The sequence below is a fragment of the Pseudophryne corroboree genome, chromosome 9, assembly GCF_028390025.1.
Source record: "Pseudophryne corroboree isolate aPseCor3 chromosome 9, aPseCor3.hap2, whole genome shotgun sequence".
In the NCBI taxonomy this organism is placed as follows: domain Eukaryota; kingdom Metazoa; phylum Chordata; class Amphibia; order Anura; family Myobatrachidae; genus Pseudophryne; species Pseudophryne corroboree.
Window position 1 is genome coordinate 122,347,368 of NC_086452.1, and position 18,946 is coordinate 122,366,313.

At 41.0% G+C, this 18,946-nt stretch overlaps 1 protein-coding gene across 1 annotated transcript in view; it reads right to left on the bottom strand.

The window, feature by feature from the left end:
* Window positions 1-425: 425 nt before the first annotated feature.
* The window catches only part of LOC134956770 (uncharacterized), a 47,792-nt gene continuing 29,271 nt past the window's right edge, over window positions 426-18,946 (bottom strand). The window contains exons 12-16 of the mRNA XM_063938732.1: window positions 18,548-18,595; window positions 15,680-15,748; window positions 7,043-7,087; window positions 2,641-2,727; window positions 426-599 (exon numbers count right to left, since the gene is read on the bottom strand). Of these exons, the coding sequence (XP_063794802.1) occupies window positions 2,659-2,727; window positions 7,043-7,087; window positions 15,680-15,748; window positions 18,548-18,595 (231 nt within the window). The 3' untranslated portion in view covers window positions 426-599; window positions 2,641-2,658. The remainder of the gene's footprint in view (window positions 600-2,640; window positions 2,728-7,042; window positions 7,088-15,679; window positions 15,749-18,547; window positions 18,596-18,946) is intronic.

Consider the following 18,946-nt stretch of genomic DNA (forward strand, 5'->3'; position numbering starts at 1 on the left):
TAGAACACACAGCGTTATGTAAACTGTATTTATATAAGTTTCTAACTATCCTATAACATATTCTTTTTTACAAAAATCTGCCATCACTGCTTTTCTGTAAAGGTCATCGCAGTTTTTCAAGTTTACTCTCGGGGAGGTAGACAAGAGTGGGATGCCTGCTGAATTCAGACTTTTTTTTAAAGGAGCAATCACTTGCAAGGCACAACCATGCCTTGTAAGTGATTGTCCTTTTAAAAAATGTCTGTGCTCACCAAGAATCATGCACAGCCGCTGAATTCGGATGTTACTACATCCGACCCTTCATCGAACCTGCAGCATATTATTTACCAACAATTCCCATCCAGCCATTGCTCAGTCCCATCATTTACTTCTTCACTGGACAATTCTTTGAAAGAATATAATCTCACATACTTTATATTGGTTTGCAATGAATTTATTAGGTATTCATCTCAGGAATAGAAGAGTGAATGCAGATTTTGATTATAATGTAATACAGAGAGATAATAAATGTAAATTTCCTTGACACTGAAAAAAAGATTTCTTGGCAATTATTGATTTCATTAGAAGTTGACGAATTTCATTGTTGACAGTCGGTGAATCTGTAAAAGATAAAATTGTTATTAAACTGAGTACTCAATGAGATAATACTCAATAATCAAGTATTGTGGGAGCTTTGTAAACTGGTATGAGCCAAAGAGGTCATTTGGTCCTTTTGTCACAAAGCGGGCAGCTTCTATAACCACATTTCTGACATTGTTGAAAGGCTGAATGACAGATTTGGCTCTGTGGCTTTAATTGTATATAAAGGAAAATATGTTAGATGTATGAACAAGCATGGGAATCAAAAGACCTCTAAAATGGGAGACATTCGATATGTCGGCAGTTGGGATCCCATCGCTCAGCATACCAGCACCGGGATTCCGTCAGCCAGCATACTGACAACTATTCTCCCCCTTGTGGCGTCCACGACACCCCTGGAGAGAGAATAAATAGCATGATGCGCGTAGCACGCCACCATGCCCACAAGGGGTTCTTTTGCGCTCGCCATGCTGCCGGCATTCCGGCGGTTGGGATCCCAGTGCTAGTATGCTGGGTGCTGGGATCCCGAGCATCGTTAAAACGTAGTACACCCCTCTGAAATTGCAAGGTTTTAAGCCTCTATTTTATCTAGTGATGAGCGGATTCAGTTTTACTCGGTTTTACTCGGTTCTCAAAACCGAATCTTATTGGCTATCCAAAACACGTGACATCAGTGAGTCAATAAGATTCGGTTTTGAGAACCGAGTAAAACCGAGTAAAACCGAATCCGCCCATCACTAATTTTATCAGAGTGCTAACATCGTATAATGCTTTATTTAAAATCCATTAACAAGCAAATCTAAAACAGGACACACTGGAGCGATAACCCATTGCAACAAATCGGATACCAGCTTTTATAATTCAAACTACGGTTTATGTTATGGTATTTATCTCTGCAATTTGAGGGTACAATGTATGATTCTGGTACAACATAATCTGGTGTCTTTTTATTTGCCATATGAGTCATTTATTTCCCCACAACGTAATTAGACTGAGGTTTCCCACTGATCCTTAAAGGGATGTTTTGGGTACGTTCATATAAGCAACATTATAAACTAAATGTTCATTAGATTATTTTGCAGCACCGTAAATAGATACACTCTGCAACCATTTATACCCCTTTTAGACTTGTATAAACTTCCTGGGTTATTGCATGCGAATGCGCATTAACCAGGGACTTTGCTTAGTCTGAAAGGGTCTTGAAGGAATATCCCAGGTAAAGCGTCCCGGCATTTAATCCCAGGTCGTGACCTGGGTAGAAGCAGGAACCGACCCGGATGCAGTGCAGTGTGAACGGGTAAGCCGGGTCAAGGTGACCTAACACCTGTTCTCTGCATAGGAGGAGGCGACTCTTGGAAATAATCATCTCCAATTGCTGCCTCCTGTAGTGCCAGCAGTGACCTCACAAACCCAGCAATATGCCGGGTGGGGCCGCAAGTCTGAAAGGGGTCTCAAGCCAGGTGCATCTGGGAAGCACCCGTGTACAAATTCCCGGTTGCAAACTTGCTCTGGGAATCTGAAAGGGATATAAGTAGTGAACGTATTTTATGCATACTGTAAGATCTATGCTTTTGTACCTCGTATTAATGCAAAAAATGTATATACCCATGTCCATTATGTGTAGCAGTGAGCAAAAGAAAAGGAGAGGGAGAGAAAGAGAGCAAGAGAGAGACAAAGGGAGAGGGTGAGATGGAGAGAGGGAGAGAGAAAGAGAGCGATCGATCTGATTGGCAACACCTCCACTCCACTTTTTAAATTTAGAAGTTTAGTAAATCTACACCTTAGAAAGTGTACATTTGCATGTTTCTCTCTCTTTTTATTTTTTGCATGTGATTATTACTCCATACGCTACCACAAAATAAAAATAAAAAAATCTGCTTGTAATACTCCAGTAGAAAATCACAATGCTGGGCTGTTCATTGATGTGTGCAATACATTTGGTCCTTAAGGCGGTAAATAAAGTTTATCCCAAAAAAAATCTTACTAGAAATCGCTAGCAAACCTAAATATGTTGCATTTAAGGAACATTTTTTTTTTTTTGCTTCATAACATGGAACTTACATAAACTTGTATTATTCTTCACAATAAATTCCCCAAAAGTCCTCCACCACCGGGCTTCTTACCAAGAAGGTCATCAATAGCTTTTGCCTGGTTATGAATAAATAAAATTACATTTATTATTATTATTATTATTGACAACTGCCATAATATACTGTATTTGGCCAATATTCATTGATATTTAAAAAATAAGTAGCAAACCCTTAATTAAAACATAAGTTAAAATGTTGAGCTTTTATTAAACATGGGACCCTTGGCGTCATAAAACATTTGCTTACTCAATAAATTAGTTAACTTGCTTCGCCAAACTCCCCAATTTTGTTTTCATACAGTAGCTCTTTTATTTAATGGAAATTATCTCAGTAAATCTGTTTGCTATATTACATTATTGTATTGATAATTCTGTAACCAGAATAATTGCATACACTTAAAAATAATTTTACAGTTAATCGATATATTATAACTGAATGAAAATGAAAAATCGCTAAAGATAGAATATTTCTATAAACAGCAAAATCAACAATGCTTTGTAAACATGGAAAAAGTTTCAATGATGAAAGAAAGGATGGTGTTCTTAATAAATATCACCATAATTACCAGAACAGCCATGGTTTAGCTGTCCCATTAGTAAAACCATATACTCCATTGTGAATCCCACATATCGCACAGGTAAAAGAGGGGCATTTCCTGTGTAACAGGAATCCCCAATCCAGTGGATTGTAATCTCATACAATTAAAAAAACACTATGCACAGATTTATCAAAGAGTGAAACGTTGTATTATCTGAAAATGCAGGTGTTTTTGCTGGTGGCAGGTTTTTTTTTTAAATTTTACTTTACAGTAGAGAGAAAAGGGTCGCTGCTGGTGAAAACCCCTACCGATGGTACAGATATTTATGTGTACCACCACAATACTTGTTATGTTACCTCCATTTCAGGATGGCAAGAACTGATCAAAATCACTTAAAAAACGCTGTATTCTTGGACTATATTATTTTTTCATGTTTAATGTTTTTTTTATACTTTAAAAAGAATATTTTGAAATAAGTTTTGAATAGATGAAATCTTGGTAAGCTGTCTCATGTGTCTACAGAGACTGGTTCAGTGAAGTGGTAAATGGGGAAGTGGTGCGACAGGAATGTTCGTTAGACTCTGTGCAAACCCACGATGCTCATTGTACTTGTACGACGCGCCTGCGCATTGCGGTGCATACGCATTTGCAGAAATGCCGATTTTTAGCCTGATCGCTGCGAACAACGGCAGCTAGCGATCAACTCGGAATGACCCTCACTGTCTCTATGTTTCTTTGTTATGTATTTGAGTATTTAAAACCCCTAATGTCAATTGTTTATAACATTTGATATCCGTTGTTGGGGTTGCTATTGCTACCACAGATCATGTAATTGTTGAGAAAAAACACAAAAAGAGGAGGATCTGTATCCGGTGCACTATAGATTTCAAATATAACTTTTAATCAATTATTAAAATAAATTATGTTTATTATTTCATCTGAAATCTAACAGATGAATTGTATGTGATTGTTAGTCAATAAGTGATTAGGAAGTAAAGGAGGGTACTGACGGGAGAGATGTGTGCTGAGGGATCTTAGCACAGACCGCTCAGCACACATCTCTCCCCCTCGCTCAGCACAGCACGATGCGCTGAGCGAGGGGGGCGGATGGACGGGGGGCCGCTCACTTCACATAGCGGTGAAGTGAGCGACCCGCTAGATTGAGCCTGCATGCAGGCTCAATCTAGCACCGGCGATAGCGATGCGCGGGGTCGTGCATCGCTATCGCTGGGGGGCATACACACGGCAGATCCGTGCTTAAAATCTAAGCAATCTAGTCAGATTGCTTAGATTTTAAACACGGATCTCTCCGTGTGTTCCCCTCTTAAGAGAGGGATAGTCCTAGATAAATAAAGTAACTTGGGCAGAATCATAATTTTCAAAGCTGCAATGCGTCCAATCCAAGACACATGTTGCATCATCCATTCCGTAAGCAAAAATGTAATTAAACGTAAAACTGATGAATAATTAGCTGAAATGAGATTGGCCACTCTCGGCGTGATCTGGACCCCCAAGTATTTGAGGCTTCTCTCCTGCCAGACATATGCATAGTGGGCTTTTAGGGACTGTAATAGAGTAGGAGGGAAACCAACCGGGAGCGCCTCTGTTTTAAAATCATTTAACTTATAGTAGGAGACCTTAAAATATTCTCCCAATAAAGCATGCAGTGCCTGCAGAGGTTTTTCCGACTCAGGATAAGGAGAACGTCGTCTGCAAATAAGCAGACCTTATAGGACCTGCCAAAGAGAGTCGGGCCCTTAATGGAATCAGTGGATCTTATTTTCTCGACTAAAGGCTTGATTGCAAGAGCAAACACCAAAGGAGATAAGGAGCAGCCTTGGCGAGTACCATTGGAAATCTGAAAGATTGAAGAAAGCATCCCATTCACAAGCACTTGGGCGGACGGGTTAGAATAAAGTGCCGATATAGAAGAAAGAGCCCTCCCATCTATTCCAAATTTCCAGAGAACTGCATAGAGATAACCCCAGTGCAATCGATCAAATACCTTCTCCGTATCCAATGACAGTAATAACAGGGGTACATCCGAGGCAGAGAAGGCATCCAAGATATTAATAACCCACCTAGTGTTATCCAGGGATTTCTGACCGTGGACAAATCTCACCAGGGGGTAAATTTACTAAGATGGGAGTTATATTTAAGATGGGATCTTGCCCATAGCAACCAATCAGATTCCAGGAATTATCTTCTAGAAGGTGCTAGATAAATGAGAAGTAGAATCTGATTGGTTGCTATGGCAACATCCCATCTTAAATAGAACTCCCATCTTAGTAAATTTACCCCTTGGTCTTAATGAATAAGGGATGGGAGCAAAGGGTTAAGTCTTTTTGCTCTAAGCTTTGCTTATAGTTTCACATCCGTATTAAGTAAAGCTATAGGGCGGTAGTTAGAAATAAGGCTGGATTTTTACCAGGTTTGGGGAAGGTTACTATGCAGGCTTCCAGCATCTCTGCCGGAACAGTCCCGTAGGATGAAGCTGCATTAAAAATCGACTCCAATACTGGCACTAGAGAGTCCTTTAAGCATTTATAGAATAAATTGGTGTAACATCAGGACCAGGTGCCTTATCCAGTGGCAGGGAATCTATAACACTGCCAATTTCCTCAAGGGACAATGGTCTCTCAAGGAACTGACAGGTTTCTGAATCAATGGAAGGGACATCAATGTCACTTAAAAAGGCCTCAATATCTACGTGTGTGGGTTGTGGAGTTGATGAATTCCCATTCAAATTATATAGGAAGGCATAATAGTTTGCAAAGGCGTCAGCTATAGCTGAGGGGTCAGTAATTTAAATGTTTCTAGAGTTGGTAATCATCTCCACCTGTTCTTTAGCAATTTTTCCTGTGAGTTTCCTGACCAACATCCTTCCTGCCCTGTTCCCTTGAACGTAAAACCCCTCTTTTAATTTGAAGAGGTTCCTAAGGACCTCTGTTAGGGCCAGGAGGTTCCATTCGTCCCACACTTTAAGTAGTTCCTGATAAATTGTCTTGTTGGACGGAAAGGCCTTAAGTTGACTTTCCAAATCCACCAAATGCCTCTCAAAATCTGCCTGGTGTGTACGGGATGCTCTTAGGAGACGAGCTTCAGTTTGAATTGCTGAGCCTCTAACTACTTCTTTGAGAGCACACCAGTGAGTAAAGTGAGATGTATCTACTGGGTCATTAGTGTCTAGATACATGGATAGTGCCTGGAAAGAAGGCACCCACCAATGCACCAGGGTCTAGGGGGGTTTTGACAGAATTAAGGTCCCAACATATTGAAAGTGCTGAGTGATCCGACCAAGATACTGGCTGGATAGAAGCCCTTCTCACTCTTTGAAGAGTCTATTTGTCCGAGACCGCAAGATCAATTCTAGAGTAGGAACCTTGGACTGGGGAATAAAAGGTATAGTCCCTACAGGCTGTGTTCTTGGATCTCCAAATATCATATAAATCGTGTTTATGGAGGAAGTGTCTAAAGACGTGAGAGCAATCACGGACTGGCCGAACTTCACTGGGTAGGGGAGCTGAGGATCTGTCAAGACCTGGGTCTAGGAACATATTAAAATCTAACACCATGAAGGATGAGGGAATTATGTTGGCTTTACACTTAGCAAAATGAGATGGGGCCAGCTTCCATTTTTAGGTGAGTTCAAGCCCTTGACATTTAACGACAGTACATTAACAATTAGAAATCATTATAAATGAGATACAAATCAATACGGACCAAAGAGCACTAGAAGCATAAAATTGTGTGTCTTTATATGTATTTTTTGTATGACATCTTCCAAAAAATGTAAAACTGCAAACATGAAAATCCCAGTTTTTTCTTAACTTACCGCTCCACATAGAATTTTCCCCACGTTGGCAATGATGGGGTCATTCTGTAATTAAAACAACAGCAAGAAGTTACTTAATCACTATTGGAGTTAACTTTTGTATATGAATAATTTAACCTGTCTCTTTGACCAATACTCTGACTGCTATGGATGGGTGGCATTGTCAGATCAATCATATCAGTCTCAATTAATAGCATCTAATTTCAAATACACAAGCTGGTAAAAAGGTAGAACATACACTCCCCAAATCATGGACAGACACTGGATAATTGGGCCATTACATGTCTTAACATGAAATTACATACTGCAATCTACAAATCAAAGTGAAATACACAGATAAGTGCTATTGCCATATTAAAAAAAATAAGAATAATCACAGTTTAATAATACAAAAACAATTCATATAAACATTAAAATGAAGGCCTTATAACCAATATATGCTCAGTTCATATATAATCAGTCTTTGGACATAAAGATGATAACCCCAAATTTGGGAAGTAGCGGACAGTTCAAATACAGTGGCACCCCATTGTCGTCATTTGAACCATCGGTAAGTGGAAACCCCAAAGAACTGTCACAGGATCGCTAATTATTTACCATAAACTGGATATATATCCCTATAGGGTCAGACACCTCTAGATTTTTCAACTGTCCCCTACTTCCCAAGTTTGGGATTATTACCTTTATGCCTAAAGACTGATTATACATGAACTGAGCAGATATTGGTTTTAAGGCCTTCATGTCAATGCTTATATGAATTGTTGCTATTTGTATTATTAACTGATTATTCTTACATTTTTATATGGCACCTATCTATGCATTTCACTTTTATTTGTAAAGCGCTGTTTACATTTTGTTGCACTCTGTTGTTTGTGGAGACTATCTCCCTATTAACAGCTGCCTTGTAAAACCATCACAGTAGCACTTGAATAGAAATACCATTTTTGATAGATAGATAGATAGATAGATAGATAGATAGATAGATAGATAGATATCCTTTTGGAAAATGTGCATTTTTGAAGTTTAATAGCTTATAGCACTAATAAGTTTTAGTGGGATCAATATGAGATCCTGGCGGTTGGGATCCTGTCGATCAGGAGAACTTTATAAAAACATTTTACATTTTGAAAACAGTTTTACGTACTGAACTGTGGGAAAGTACATGTCATAGTTTTGCACAATATTCATTAGTACTTCGTTGGGAAGCCTTTTGCTGCAATTACATACCTCCCAAAATTGGTGGCCAGTGGGTCAGGACCTTTGATGTGCTGAAAGCGCGCCCACACCAGAAAAGGGGTGGCTCCTAGGGAAAAGGGGCTGAGCCTCATGTTACTCCCATTTCCGTCACTGTGGGGGCGTGTTATGCTGGGTTGCCCCAGGCTCTCTCTGCACTGTGAATAGATGCTGTGCGCATGCACACGGTGTCTATTCTCCCACTGATTACCCACTGCTCTGCATAGTTTGTGCTCCCCCTAACTAAGGCCCCCTCCTCTCCGGCTGCAGTAGACTCTGGAATAAGGCAGAGTCTACTGCGCATGCGCAGGTCTCCGGGAACATGGCGCCCACATCTTGTTCCCGGGAACATCTCCAGTGCGCATGTGCAAATCACTCGGAAATGGCAGCAGCACCCATTTTCCAAGTGATTTCTGTCTTTGGTGCAGGCCTGCCGACCAGGGACTCCGGAGGGGTAAGTATAATATATAGGTGCAGTGTGTGCTGTGTGGGCCCCCCTGGACCCAGTAGCCTGTGTGCACCGCACACACTGCAATCATTATAGAAACGCCTCTGTGCTCCCCCCTCCCCACTGCTGGACACTGATGTATGTGCTGCTATTTGAAGTGCCATTGATCATATAAATTCTAGAGATGAGCGGGTTCGGTTTCTCTGAAACCGAACCCGCACGAACTTCATGTTTTTTTTACGGGTCCGAGCAGACTCGGATCCTCCCGCCTTGCTCGGTTAACCCGAGCGCGCCCGAACGTCATCATGACGCTGTCGGATTCTCGCGAGACTCGGATTCTATATAAGGAGCCGCGCGTCGCCGCCATTTTCACACGTGCATTGAGATTGATAGGGAGAGGACGTGGCTGGCGTCCTCTCCATTAGAAATTAGATTAGAAGAGAGAGAGAGATTGTGCAGAGTCAGACAGAGTTTACCACAGTGACCAGTGCAGTTGTTGTTAGTTAACTTTTATTTATTTTAATATAATATATCCGTTCTCTGCTATATCCGTTCTCTGCCTGAAAAAAAACGATACACAGCAGCAGCCAGTCACACAGTGTGACTCAGTCTGTGTGCACTCAGCTCAGCCCAGTGTGCTGCACATCAATGTATAAAAGGCAAAGCTTATAATAATTGTGGGGGAGACTGGGGAGCACTGCAGGTTGTTATAGCAGGAGCCCCCAGGAGTACATAATATTATATTAATTTAAAATTAAACAGTGCACACTTTTGCTGCAGGAGTGCCACTGCCAGTGTGACTAGTGGTGACCAGTGCCTGACCACCAGTATAGTAGTATATTGTTGTATGTATTGTATACTATCTCTTTATCAACCAGTCTATATTAGCAGCAGACACAGTACAGTGCGGTAGTTCACGGCTGTGGCTACCTCTGTGTCGGCAGTCGGAACTCGGCAGGCAGTCCGTCCATCCATAATTGTATTACAATATATACCACCTAACCGTGGTATTTTTTTTTCTTTCTTTATACCGTCGTCATAGTGTCATACTAGTTGTTACGAGTATACTACTATCTCTTTATCAACCAGTGTACAGTGCGGTAGTTCACGGCTGTGGCTACCTCTGTGTCGGCAGTCGGCAGGCAGTCCGTCCATCCATAATTGTATTATTATTATAATATATACCACCTAACCGTGGTTTTTTTTTCATTCTTTATACCGTCATAGTGTCATACTAGTTGTTACGAGTATACTACTATCTCTTTATCAACCAGTGTACAGTGCGGTAGTTCACGGCTGTGGCTACCTCTGTGTCGGCAGTCGGCAGGCAGTCCGTCCATCCATAATTGTATTATTATTATAATATATACCACCTAACCGTGGTATTTTTTTTTCTTTCTTTATACCGTCGTCATAGTGTCATACTAGTTGTTACGAGTATAGTACTATCTCTTTATCAACCAGTGTACAGTGCGGTAGTTCACGGCTGTGGCTACCTCTGTGTCGGCAGTCGGCAGGCAGTCCGTCCATCCATAATTGTATTATTATTATAATATATACCACCTAACCGTGGTTTTTTTTTCATTCTTTATACCGTCGTCATAGTGTCATACTAGTTGTTACGAGTATACTACTATCTCTTTATCAACCAGTGTACAGTGCGGTAGTTCACGGCTGTGGCTACCTCTGTGTCGGCAGTCGGCAGGCAGTCCGTCCATCCATAATTGTATTATTATTATAATATATACCACCTAACCGTGGTTTTTTTTTCATTCTTTATACCGTCGTCATAGTGTCATACTAGTTGTTACGAGTATACTACTATCTCTTTATCAACCAGTGTACAGTGCGGTAGTTCACGGCTGTGGCTACCTCTGTGTCGGCAGTCGGCAGGCAGTCCGTCCATCCATAATTGTATTATTATTATAATATATACCACCTAACCGTGGTTTTTTTTTCATTTTTTATACCGTCGTCATAGTGTCATACTAGTTGTTACGAGTATACTACTATCTCTTTATCAACCAGTGTACAGTGCGGTAGTTCACGGCTGTGGCTACCTCTGTGTCGGAACTCGGCAGGCAGTCCGTCCATCCATAATTGTATTATATACCACCTAACCGTGGTTTTTTTATACCACCTAACCGTGGCAGTCCGTCCATAATTGTATACTAGTATCCAATCCATCCATCTCCATTGTTTACCTGAGGTGCCTTTTAGTTCTGCCTATAAAATATGGAGAACAAAAAAGTTGAGGTTCCAAAATTAGGGAAAGATCAAGATCCACTTCCACCTCGTGCTGAAGCTGCTGCCACTAGTCATGGCCGAGACGATGAAATGCCAGCAACGTCGTCTGCCAAGGCCGATGCCCAATGTCATAGTACAGAGCATGTCAAATCCAAAACACCAAATATCAGAAAAAAAAGGACTCCAAAACCTAAAATAAAATTGTCGGAGGAGAAGCGTAAACTTGCCAATATGCCATTTACCACACGGAGTGGCAAGGAACGGCTGAGGCCCTGGCCTATGTTCATGGCTAGTGGTTCAGCTTCACATGAGGATGGAAGCACTCAGCCTCTCGCTAGAAAAATGAAAAGACTCAAGCTGGCAAAAGCAGCACAGCAAAGAACTGTGCATTCTTCGAAATCCCAAATCCGAATTCCGAGCCCACCCGCTGGCGGTGATGCAGGGCAGTCTGGAGCGACTGCTGATGCTGACATCTGGTCCGGACTGAAGGACCTGACAACCATTACGGACATGTCGTCTACTGTCACTGCATATGATTCTCTCACCATTGATAGAATGGTGGAGGATTATATGAGTGACCGCATCCAAGTAGGCACGTCACACAGTCCGTACTTATACTGGCAGGAAAAAGAGGCAATTTGGAGGCCCTTGCACAAACTGGCTTTATTCTACCTAAGTTGCCCTCCCACAAGTGTGTACTCCGAAAGAGTGTTTAGTGCCGCCGCTCACCTTGTCAGCAATCGGCGTACGAGGTTACATCCAGAAAATGTGGAGAAGATGATGTTCATTAAAATGAATTATAATCAATTCCTCCGCGGAGACATTGACCAGCAGCAATTGCCTCCACAAAGTACACAGGGAGCTGACATGGTGGATTCCAGTGGGGACGAATTGATAATCTGTGAGGAGGGGGATGAACACGGTGATATATCGGAGGATGATGATGAGGTGGACATCTTGCCTCTGTAGAGCCAGTTTGTGCAAGGAGAGATTAATTGCTTCTTTTTTGGTGGGGGTCCAAACCAACCCGTCATTTCAGTCACAGTCGTGTGGCAGACCCTGTCACTGAAATGATGGGTTGGTTAAAGTGTGCATGTCCTGTTTTGTTTATACAACATAAGGGTGGGTGGGAAGGGCCCAAGGACAATTCCATCTTGCACCTCTTTTTTCTTTTATTTTTCTTTGCGTCATGTGCTGTTTGGGGAGGGTTTTTTGGAAGGGACATCCTGCGTGACACTGCAGTGCCACTCCTAGATGGGCCAGGTGTTTGTGTCGGCCACTAGGGTCGCTGAGCTTAGTCATCCAGCGACCTCGGTGCAAATTTTAGGACTAAAAATAATATTGTGAGGTGTAAGGTGTTCAGAATAGACTGAAAATGAGTGTTAATTATGGTTATTGAGGTTAATAATACTATGGGATCAAAATGACCCCCAAATTCAATGTTTTAAGATGTTTTTTAGGGTTTTTTGAAAAAACCACCCGAATCCAAAACACACCCGAATCCGACAAAAAAAATTCGGTGAGGTTTTGCCAAAACGCGGTCGAACCCAAAACACGGCCGCGGAACCGAACCCAAAACCAAAACACAAAACCCGAAAAATTTCAGGCGCTCATCTCTAATAAATTCATCCCACACCTTTTGCTGTCATACATTCCCACAGCATAACACTAAATGGATGCTTCATAGTAGATGTTGTGCACTCAGGTACCACATTTTCTCCAGTTCTTCTGCGGACATATTTCATGCCGCCACTACCAAATATGGATATTCTGGATTTGTCACTCCAGATGACCAATTAATATGCTTTTTAGCCCATTCTCATCTTTTCTGTCTTTGAGAGATAAAAGTGACTTTTTCCTTGGAATTCTGGTATTTAATAAAAAATATTGAATTATGCGTCACAGTCCTGGCTCTTGACAAAGCCGCTCCAAGTGCGGGGGAAATGCTTTAAGCATATAGAGGATCAATCGCTTGGGTACAGTGGCGATATGAAATAGCACTGGCTTAACTATAATTTATACCGGATTCTCCTATCGCTATAACTGACACTAATCTGCAGGGCCGGTTCTAGCCCTTTTGGCACCCCGGGCAGAAAATAGGGGCGTGGCTTCATACAGGGGGCATGGTCAGTTACGACTCCTGTAGAGTTGTGCCCCCATTTGTGCCCCCTGTAGAGTAGCGCCGCTTACACACACACACACACACACACAAAAAAATAATACTTACAATCCCCGCTCCTGATTCCCGACCACTGCAGACTTCCGCCGGCGCCGCTTCTCTCCTCGGATCTATGGGAGAGACGTCATGACGTCTCTTCCATAGCGCAGCACAGACAGACACTAGAGGTCAAATATGACCCCTTGCATCTGTGTCAGTCCCACAATGCTGTGCGGTGCGCGATGACGTCATTGCGCACCGCACAGCTAAGGTCCTCTCCACGAAGGGAAACTAGACGCGTAGCGTCTAGTTCCCTTCACAGCGGTGGACACAGCGGGGGGCACAGTAGAGGATCTTGCCACGGTGCGGCGCCCTCCAGAAGGCGGCACCCCGGGCAAAAGTCCTGCTTGCCCGTAGCAAGATCCGCTACTGCTAATCTGCACTTGTAAAATGGAGTCTCTCCGGGACCGGGCTGCCGCCTATACAAGAGCATGATATAGAGTTGAGGATTATCCCGGCTGAGCCCACAGACGGTGGTCAAACATGCAGTGGCCTATTCAACATTGCAGGCTATGAAATCTTGGTCCCACAAGAGTGTCACATCCAACTGTGTGGAATGGAGCATTGATGCGGATAACTGAATAGCAAGCCGTCGTAGACTGTGAACTGAGAGTCTCCGCTTGCTAATAGGAGAAACTGGTAATTACACCCCAGCATCTACACAGTGCTATATCTGTTTTGATTACCCAAGTACACCACTGTTCCTTATAAGAAAATTAGATTTAACTAGTTGCACACTAGTTGCTCTGATTATCATTCACAATTCTATATTGTGAAGTACTTGTTGGTCTATTGTGATTTTAAATGTTTATGTGTTGGTTATATTAATGTTTTTTGATTTTTGAATAAATCCCTTTTTTATAAATAATTCTGCATTATTAAGCGCCACAATCCATTTCTTCTTTGTATAACATTGAGAAGAGGTTGGCAACCTCTTCACCAGGTGGCTGCTGATTTGCATACCGATACCTACACGCACCCACACAGCGCCAACAAACCCTATTTGTTCTCTTTGTTTACACCACATTCATGTAAATCATTTTGAATTGCTTCAGACTATTTTCTTCTATCACAGTTTTATCCCTGAGTGATAGAAGTATATACACTTTTGCACAATACAAAATGCAATCTGCTTATTGCCAAAGTCTACATTCTTCAAGATGGTACAGTGTGGAATAGGAGGGTAGGCGCAAGACTGTGAATATCAATATTTGGTTTATTTATGTTTTTTTATGTTAGAAAAACAGATATGCAAGATGACATTTTATACAAATTAACAAAATGATGATCTGCTTACATTAATATTCCCAATGAAAGGTAGAATAGTCAAATTCTAAGAACTGATGTTCTAAGCAGCTATCTTTCAATCTGCAGTAGTCACATCATTTCACATTCATTTAAGTCCCTAGGACCTTATGTCAAGTCTTGTAACCTTCAGGCTAAAATTATTTTTATGAATCATCTCTGTTTCAAGGATGTACTAACGTCGCTGTAAAAATTGTTACTGTATAATTTTAGGGCAAATACATCTTTGTAAACATAGTAAAACATGGCTGATTGTTTCATTACAACTTTGTGTCCTCTTTATTAGCCTAAAAACTAATATTCAAAACTATTGTTAACAAATTCATAACTGTGCCATTTACATTTCTATATCTTTACCTTAATAAGTATATGACTAGCAGTACAAGTGTATCAAAAGAGTTGAGTATGGGTGACATGTGTTTGGGATCCATACCGACGCCGGGATTCCGGGGGTTTAGAATGCTGGCGAGGAAGGGGGGGGGGGGTTGGGTGGTGGTTAGCGTAACAAAGCCCTTGCCACAGCTTCGTGGATACCCATGATTGGGAATAATCCCTATTAGTTGGCATGCTGACTCTCGGAATTTTGAGGGGTCGGGATGCAGGTGTTGGTACTGTGACCGGCAGTCTTCTGAACGTTGGTCACATAACTACATCCCTGTCAAAAGCCTTTTTCCGATGACACAGCTGCATATTAATTGTTGTATTTTACTTGTATTTATTGTCACTAATACCCCTTTCAGACATAAGACCCGGGTCTATCAACCCTGGAATTTCCCAGGTCTCCGTTTGAGTCCCTTATTCACACTACATCAAATACCTGGGAAATACCACCCGTTCACACTGAACCCAGTTGTGTCCTGGAATTTGAAGTGTATTTGAAGGTGACACTTTCATGAATATTATTCAGCCTTTGCTATTTTTTTAATGGCAAATATATGGTTTTATTTCCTATTTAAATACATTTTTCTTTAAAGATGTGCTAGTTACTAGGTAATTATTATTTCTTACTAAGGTCTGAAAGGAGTATTACTGAATAATTAATCAGGTGAGACAGGGATAAGTACTTATGGGGTGTCCATGATTAGGGTAGTCAGTTTAAGTAGACTTCTTTTTAACTTCTCTGACCTGTATAAGAGTGTTAAAAAATAAACAAAGAAAGTCCTAAACATTCATAAGAAATAATTACCTTAATGGTTCCAAGCAATTTCTGCATTAGGCCCTTAAGCAAGTTGTCAACTGAATTAGCGACTTGATTCTGGAAAATATCACTATGTTAACTACTTTCTTAATTATACAGAATGGATACAATGTTCAGGCTTAACATGACAACAATTTAAATAGCTCCAATATAGATATTTAGAAATGATACAAACAACATACATGGGGGTAAATTTACTAAGGTGGGAGATTTTTTTAGAACTGGTGATGTTGCCCATGGCAACCAATCAGATTCTACTTACCATTTATCTAGCTGCTTCTAGCAGATAATAGATATGATCTGATTGGTTGCTATAGGCAACATCACCAGTTCTAAAAATCTCCCACCTTAGTAAATTTACCCCATTGTGTGTTGACAACAGTTAAGTGAATCCAATCATGTGACTCCTAGAACTACTAAACCTACAGTGTAACTGACTTTGCTTTATGTGCAATAGCTCCTATCAGTCCCAAATGTATATGATAAAGTTTCAGGTTATAAGCACTATAGGGGTAGACTATTTCACTCTGAGTAATCCTACGCTGTGCGCCCAAGATGGCTGCCGCACCTGGTACCTTGTGAGGGTGGAATACACAACCCTTGGAAGTTATTACCCAAAATGCCTACACCAATCATGCATTATGCTTTCTGTGTGCTTAAGGTTTTCTTTTATGTCCGTGTTGCTTATCTATTGCTGTATTACTTAGATCCGCTGTATTGTGTGCATTGTTTTTGATATCTGTAAAGCGCCTTGAGTCCTGTTGGAGAAAGAGCGCTATATAAATAAAATGATTATTATTATATATAATTTAGATATGGTTTCGATCAACATGTCCGAATGTCTGCAAGAAACCTTTTGGTGCTTAATAGTGTTGATTAGAGAGGCCAATATTGTGTAGTACTAAATGATAATGTAGCCGGTTACATACATGTCAAATAATGACATAAGAACTTTTACAGAATTTATTTATAAATGTCACAAGGTGGATTTGGTTTAATTGCACTATCGAGGATTTGTCCACATTCGGATGACTTTATAACTATATTTGATGCAACTCACACCTAATATATTGCTTCATCTTTATGGCTTCCATCTGTGCTATTTAGCTTTATTTATACTGTATCTTCAGGCAGAGTTATTATTGTTTAGTTGTTTTGCATTATAAAATAGCATCTCTCTGCTATTTACATTAGATATTGTTGTATCCAGATAGTAGCTGTGGGCTTACCCCTGATTCCGCGTGTTGCGTGCGATAACGGGTCCGTATTTGGCTGATTAAAACGGTTTGTAATAGGATACCGCGATAATGACCATCGGTCATTAATTGCGATATCCTGACATTTTCATCTGCCAAAATGGCATTGCAGACAATTGGATACCCCCCTTTTGTCTTGGATCAAGATAGCAGACATAAACGATTCTGCTTACTGATGTAAATACTCAGCTGGTAAACACAGCAGAAAGAGACGGCAATATTTTGTAAGAATTGCAGGGAGGTATCAACTGTACAAGCAAGATATATTAAATCACCAGTTACCAGTGAATGGGGAGGACATAATAGGGTATGAGAATCAGAAAGTGAGAGATTTTGGGGGTAATTCTGAGGTGATCGCAGCAGGAACTTTGTTAGCAGTTGGGCAAAACCATGTGCACTGCAGGGGGGGCAGATATAACATGTGCAGAGACAGTTAGATTTGGGTGTGGTGTGTTTAAACTGAAATCTAAATTGCAGTGTAAAAATAAAGCAGCCAGTATTTACCCTGCACAGAAACAAAATAACCCATCCAAATCTAACTCTCTCTGCAAATGTTATATCTGCCCCCCCTGCAGTGCACATGGTTTTGCCCAACTGCTAAAAAATTTCCTGCTGCGATCAACTTGGAATTACCCCCCATGTGCACTGCAGGGGAGGCAGATATAACATGTGCAGAAAGAGTTAGATTTGGGTGGGTTATTTTGTTTCTGTGCAGGGTAAATACTGGCTGCTTTATTTTTACACTGCAAATTAGATTGCAGATTGAACACACCACACCCAAATCTAACTGTCTCTGCACATGTTAAATCTGCCTCCCCTGCAGTGCACATGGGGGGTCATTCTGAGTTGTTCGCTCGTTGCCGATTTTCGCAACGGAGCGATTAAGGCAAAAATGCGCATGCGGTTTGTATTTTAACACAAAACTTAGGAGATTTACTCACGCCCGAACAAAGATTTTTCATCGTTGAAGTGATCGTAGTGTGATTGACAGGAAGTGGATGTTTCTGGGCGGAAACTGGCCGTTTTATGGGAGTGTGCGGAAAAACGCAGGCGTGCCAGGGAAAAACGCGGGAGTGTCTGGAGAAACGGGGGAGTGGCTGGCCGAACGCTGGGCGTGTGTGTGACGTCAAATCAGGAACGAAACTGACTGAACTGATCGCTATTTGTGAGTAAGTCTCGAGCTACTCAGAAACTGCTAAGAATTTTCTATTCGCAATTCTGCTAATTTTTCGTTCGCAATTCTGCTAAGCTAAGATACACTCCCAGAGGGCGGCGGCTTAGCGTGTGCAATGCTGCTAAAAGCAGCTAGCGAGCGAACAACTCGGAATCACCTCCATGGTTTTGCCCAACTGCTAACAAAATTCCTGCTGCGATCAACTTGGAATTACCCCCTTTGTGTGAGTTCTCTTGTTTTTTAACATGGCATGTTGATTTTGCCATGTAAATGATTGCCAAAAAAACAACAGGAGAACTCTTACAAAATCTCTTACTATCTGATTCTCACACCCTATTACATTCCCCCTATTATGTCAGATCTGTTTTCCTAAAACAAAATACATTTTTTTTTTAAAGACGTCCAATAGTCTTAAACATATCTTACCAATGGTCCCTTTTTAAGCGGTTCAAGTATAGTGCAAGTGACTGAATCCTTGAAAAGAAATGAGAAAAGAAAAGATTACTTTGCATAAACATTTTTGTTTATAGTTTTAAAAAATTGATAGTGAATGAACACGTAGAATAAATAAATAAACTGCGCTGGTGTAACCTAATTAAGTATAGTGAAACTTCAAGTAAATACAAATAAATGTAATTGATAATAAGACAGAGTTAACAATAAAAATTGTGATAAAGACACCTTTCACAGTGGATTAACCACATATAAGCAATTGATCATTGGCTAGATTAGCTCCAGTCCCTTAAGGTAATAAAAGTAGAAGTGAACAGATTGCTGTGCGAACCTCAGTATTCAGTAGCAAGTTGTCTATAGTTTGTTAATATA